The sequence below is a fragment of the Pangasianodon hypophthalmus genome, chromosome 13, assembly GCF_027358585.1.
Source record: "Pangasianodon hypophthalmus isolate fPanHyp1 chromosome 13, fPanHyp1.pri, whole genome shotgun sequence".
Lineage (NCBI taxonomy): Eukaryota > Metazoa > Chordata > Actinopteri > Siluriformes > Pangasiidae > Pangasianodon > Pangasianodon hypophthalmus.
This window is the reverse complement of record NC_069722.1, coordinates 2,557,954-2,563,953: the sequence shown is the minus strand read 5'-3', so window position 1 is coordinate 2,563,953 and position 6,000 is coordinate 2,557,954. Positions and strand designations below refer to the sequence as shown.

Sequence of the window (6,000 nt, the reverse complement as noted above, 5' to 3'; positions counted from 1 at the left end):
GTAATAGGAAAATACAAAAAGGTGTGCAAAATCAAGAGAGAAAATGGAGCAGACAACAAAAGGAGAGATTCAAAAAGTGAGTGAGGCTCTCATGGTCTGGGGAGGAATTGTCCATGGTGGCCACGACATAGCCTCCCTTAAGGCTCCTGAAGGGCCCAAACTTAAAATGTCTTAGACCACTGGTAAAGTGGCAACCACGGTGAGGCCAGAGGAGGGAGGGATGGCCAGGGGGAGGCCAGAGGAGGGAGCGACAGCCAGGGGCAGGCCAGATATGGGGAGCAATGACCACGGTGAAACGGGAGGGGTTGGTTTGGGGGCAGAGCGACGTCCTCGGCCAGGCAGGGGGGCGGAGCGATGTCCTACGTAGGGGGGGAGGGCAACAGAGAGATCCCTGCTCTGGGCTTGTGCCCTCTCCAAGGTGTTATTCCAGTTGCCAAGCAGTTTCTCAAGCTGGAGTTGGTCCTGCTTCAGGAGAAGGGCAATCACTTGCCATAGCGCTGCCTGTTCTGCTGCATCCATATTTGGTTGGAGTATTAATTCATGAGGGGAGCCAAAGGAGGTGGATGCAAATGCAGAATCTCTTTAATGAACAAAAAAACAACTAAGAAACAAGCAAGGACTGGGAAAGAACCAAAAAACTAGAACAACAAGGGCTGAGCTAATGATAGGCACGGCGATGCAAGGAAAACTTGAACTTGAAAACAAAAACTATTCACTGTGCAAACAGTAACCAAAATCTAACCACAAACATAAGCATAATGCTCCAACAGCCAAAGAGGGAAAACACAGAACTTAAGTAGGGTCTTTAATGGGGAAATACAAAACAGGTGTCCAAAATCAAGGGAGGAAATGGACCAGACAACTGAAGAAGAGATTCAAAAAGTAAGTGAGGGTGCACTCTGGTGGTCTAGGGAGGAATTGTCCATGACGGCCCTGACATTAACAGTTATATTCACATGAGTATGAATGTCTCGCTGTGCGTGTGCATGTTTTGATCTTTACCGAAATATTTTTTCATAGAGTCAATTCGAAATGCCATTCTTTCCACCAAGTCAAATAAACTTTGCATGGCTTGCACTTATCATCAGGCCTAAAAATTTTGCATTTCATAATGAGGACAAAATTTGATTACATTTTCAGTGTAGCTATCTGAAGATTCAGGTGAGTCAAGTGAGTGAACAAACAAAGGTGGTACTTTGTACATGTCACACTTTGTATTCATACAAGGCTTGAGAGTTTTCTGGAACCTAAACTGGGTTTGTTTGTAATATTATTTCACTCAACAGCTTATGAGTGAAACGGACATAAATCAGTGACTAATAAAACTCTCTTTCTTTTTAACTAATAAATCAGGATGTAATGACATCAGGCTGGTGAATGGTTTGAGTAACTGTTGTGGTCGAGTGGAGATCTAGCACAAAGCCCAGTGGGGAACACTGTGTGATGATGATGAGTGGTGGTGTGTAAACAGCTTGGATCTGGTGAAGCCTTCAGTGCTCCTCGTAATGCCCGCTTTGGTCAAGGAAATGAACAAACCTGGCTGGATGATGTTCAGTGTACTGGAACTGAGAGCTACATAGACCAGTGCTCACACAGAGGATTTAGAGTAGAGAACTGTGGACCTGATGAGAATACTGGTGTCATTTGCTCATGTAAGTTGTTATTGTTTTTTTCTAGCAATACATTATTTAAAGTGAATACATTTACAAAACTATGAAGTATATTTCTTTTATTATAAGACTTGCAAACTCCCACATTGACTCAGATCTCCCCAGACTCTGGGGTCTCACCTGGAGAAGTCCTTCAGTACAGATGAACCACAACCAGCCCAACATGCATCTCTGTAGACTTCAGTTTGTATAAAGACGGGACTTCAATAAAGAAGCAAACTGTAGAGTCTACAACAACATTTAATCTGACTGTAGATGCCTCACATCAGGGCCAGTACAGCTGTGACTATTCATACAGGGAAAATAACTCCACATCATTCAGGTGAAACTCCGTTACGATCACTGTAGGTAAGTGCAGAAAGGATGTTATACTGAACAGCATTAAGTCATTAATTAACTATTCTTTTAAAATAATTTCCACTGATTACCGATACTATTTACAGTACTGTGTAAAAATAAATAAATAAATAAATCTTAGGCACATGTAAAGGAATGCTGTAAAACTGTAAAGATTCCTTCAAAAATAATGAAATGAAATGTTTCGACACAAACAAAATCTACTATACAGAGCAGTAAACAGTAATAAACAAAGTTAATACATTTTGCAACATCAATTTAACAATGCATTAGTAGTCTCAAGTACACTTCAAACAGTTTTATGGGAACATTGGCTGGTAAGTTTTTCTACACATCTTGGAATAAACAGTTGTTCCCTCACCAGCTTCTCTTTTATCTCTCTTGAAGTTAATAAGGACAAGTCCTCTGCGCTGAAGACTTTTTCGTGTCAGAAACCTTTAGGTTATGCAAGTAACCATGTTCCAAAAACACTATATAACCACCAGGTGGGATTTCATCACCTGGATAACTTGTGCACATGCACACACATGACAAGACCTTTAACACGAAGTCACATGGTGACCATATGACATTTACATTTATGGCATTTGGTAGATGCCCTTATCCAGAACAACTTACAGAAGTGCTTTGACATCTCTGCCAATAAATACATTCTGATACTGGTTCGCTACATCAAGTACTAAGAATACCATCAGTCTAAAAACTCTGTTGGGGAAGTAATATAAGATTTTTTTAGTGCTAATTTAAGAACTCAAGACAAATGATATGTCCCACCTAGGCTCTGTGAGAAACTAATCACCTGGGCTCACACCTCCCTGGCTACAGGACATCCTGGAGTTAACAAGACCTATCAGCTGTTACATACCAAGTATTGTATTATATTATATTATAGCGCGATTATATGCTCAAAGATATCCACAACTTCATCTTCTCATGTGGCATGTGCACCAAAGCTAGTCCTGAGAATGTTGCCTGCTGGAAATTTGCACCCATTACTCTCTCCACAATGACCTTGTGTAGACTTTTTACCTGTCCTGTAGCTCCACCCCAACCCCAATCCAGAATGTGTAACCACATAAATCAGTAAGAATCGCATAGTGATTTTGTAAGAATCACTCCACTCGTCCCATTAGAGATGATCACTTTTATCCTATGATGAAACAGTTCTATCTTAATGGACATTGTCTCTTCCTGGTCTCCACTCCACCCCCATCCAGGGCTTGCTGAATGGTCTGATGAGGTTGAAAGTTATCATAGGCTATGACCTCTAAACTACATGTAAACTCAATTAAATAGGTATGATAAAATTTGGACTGATGTGTTAGACACCATTCTCCACCACCATCATCCAAACACCACTTTTGGACTGGCAGGGTTCATACCTCCAGTACAGTCCCAGGGAAGCTGTTTCAGGCAGCTCTTCATGGCCCAACATTTTACTAACAGCCTTTTGTTTTCTTTGTCACCTCTCTGTAAGATGGCTAACGGAACTAACAAGAGGAAGTGGGTATTTTTGACACTTTAGACCAGGGGTGTCAAACTCATTTTTCCTTAGGGCCACTTCAGCATTATGGCTGCCCTCAAAGGGACGGATGTAACTAAGACTGTATAAATGTCACTACTCCTTAACATATTGTTAAATAACAGTCTTTTTATTTGATTATTACTTAAGTTACAAATATTGTATATGCATTTGCATAGATGTAAAAAATAAATGTTATTGCTCTGTGTTATTTTAACATAAATCATTTTAATTTATCAGGCTAAGAAATCCACATTACTCCATCAATCAAAATAATTAAAGATAAATATAATTAAACAAGTCAGGACATTAACTTTGTTAAAAACTTTGTCACATTTGAGAGGGGCAGAACTATACCACAAATAATTGTGAGCTGCTAAGAACATGTGTGACAGTAGTGGCTTTTACAAAAACAAATGCTGTACACAGCCTTGCAGAACAAATGGTTTGATCACAATAAACATTTGGCTGCATGAACATACAGCTGTAAACACACGGAATGCAGTTTGCCTTTTAGTTCTTGTACAATTTTTTTTTTCTTGGAGGCTAAATTTGGCATACTTAGCTCCGTGTCTGGTGTCAAAATGCTGACGTATATTGTATTCCTTCACCACCAAAACTGCCTCACAGCACAAAAGACATATCGGTTTTTCTCTTTGAAGCACAAACATGTATTCACTTTCCCATCTTTCATTAAATTGCCTTCCTTCTGCATCAATTTTTCTCTTCTTGGACATTTTGTTGTTATTATTTGTAGATGTTTCTCAATACTGCTTAGTTAAACGCTAATGTGGAAACACTGCATTCTAGTGGCGGAATGCCGTCACTTCGCGGGTCACAAAATCGACATGCATTGTGGGAGATGTAGTTCATGGTCAATTTATAATATAAAGCAGCATAGACTTTTATTGATTGCTCTCGCGGGCGACATAAAATGATGTGGCAGGCCGGAATAGGCCCGCAGGCCTTAGTTTGACACGTGCTGTAAGTGCCTCACAAGGTGCCTACTTTGGTCAGGAACATTCATACTATGTGGCTGGATAATGTTCGGTGTTCTGAAAGCACCATCACACAGCGCTCTCATAATGGATTTGGAAAACATGACTGCGGCCATGGTGAAGATGCTGGTGTTACTTGCTCAGGTACAGAAAAACTCTTTCATATTATGACCTTGTTATAATGTAATTATATTTACATTGATTATATTTAACTTATATTTGTTAAAAAAAAAAAAAAAAAAAAAACTAAATCTAGCATAATTATTTGGATATACACTATATGGACAAACGTATTGGGACACCTGACCATTACACTCATATGTGCTTGTTGAACATCCCATTCCAGATTTAGTCCCCTTTGTTGTTATAATAATCTCCACTCTTCTGGGAAGGCTTTGGAGTATGGCTGTGGGGATTTGTGTTCATTCAGCAAAAAGAGCATTAGTGAGGTCAGGCACTGTTGTCGAGCGAGGAGGCCTGGTGTGCAGTCTGCATTCCTGCACATCCCAAAGGTGTTCAGTGGGGATGAGGTCAGGTTTCTGTGCAGGCCACTCGATTTCTTCCACTCCGACCTTGGCAAACCATGTCTTCATGGACCTCACTTTGTGCATAGGGGGACTGTCATGCTGAAATGGATTTGGACTAGATCGCTTAGTTCCAGTAACAGAAAATTGTAATGCTACAGCATACAAAGACATCCCATACAATGGTGTGCTTCAAAATTTGTAGCAACAGTTTGGGGAAAGCCCACATATGGGTTTGATGGTCAGGTGTCCACAATCGACCATACTGTGTATTGTATTTTCTGTGCACAGGAAAACCTCTTAACACAAAACATTCAAATCACCAGGCCAAACCATAAATAAATGAAAAAAAAAAAAAAAAAACAGCAATAGTGTTTCAAGTGGCCCAGTCCACCAGAAGCAGCTATCAAAGTCGTCTCTTCTCAAATTTTCCTTTTACCACAAGAGACAACAGCGGCCTTTTTAAAGGGCTCCGGCCACACTCCGCAAGCAAGTGTACCCTCTTGGAGGTTCACAATTGCCCCTACTACTCCGCCCCTACAGCATAAGACTTACACACAAAGCACAACAAAAGCATGGACGGTCAGTCTGGCCTTAATGGTGCATACACACAAAACAAAGTTAGACTTTAAAGTTTTTTTGAAAATGGATGAGGAAACGGGAAATACGTCGGTTCATACTGTACATATACATACATACATAAATATAATAATAAATATACATCATAAATACATCGGTTCATACCTGGTTGTAACCACGCACACAAACACAAGCATAATGCTCCAACAATCAAAAAGAGAAAACACGTAACTTGAATAGTAATAAGGAAATACAAAAAGGTGTGCAAAATCAAGAGAGGAAATGGAGCAGACAACAAAAGAAGAGATTCAAAAAGTGAGTGAGGCTCTCATGGTCTGGGGAGGAATTGT

General features: G+C 40.2%; 1 protein-coding gene across 1 annotated transcript in view; it reads left to right on the top strand.

Annotated features, from left to right (window-relative positions):
- Positions 1–4,649: 4,649 nt before the first annotated feature.
- Positions 4,650–6,000, top strand: part of LOC113528224 (uncharacterized) — a 131,406-nt gene continuing 130,055 nt past the window's right edge. Inside the window, 1 exon segment of the mRNA XM_053239390.1 lies at positions 4,650–4,691. Within this exon segment, the coding sequence (XP_053095365.1) occupies positions 4,650–4,691 (42 nt within the window).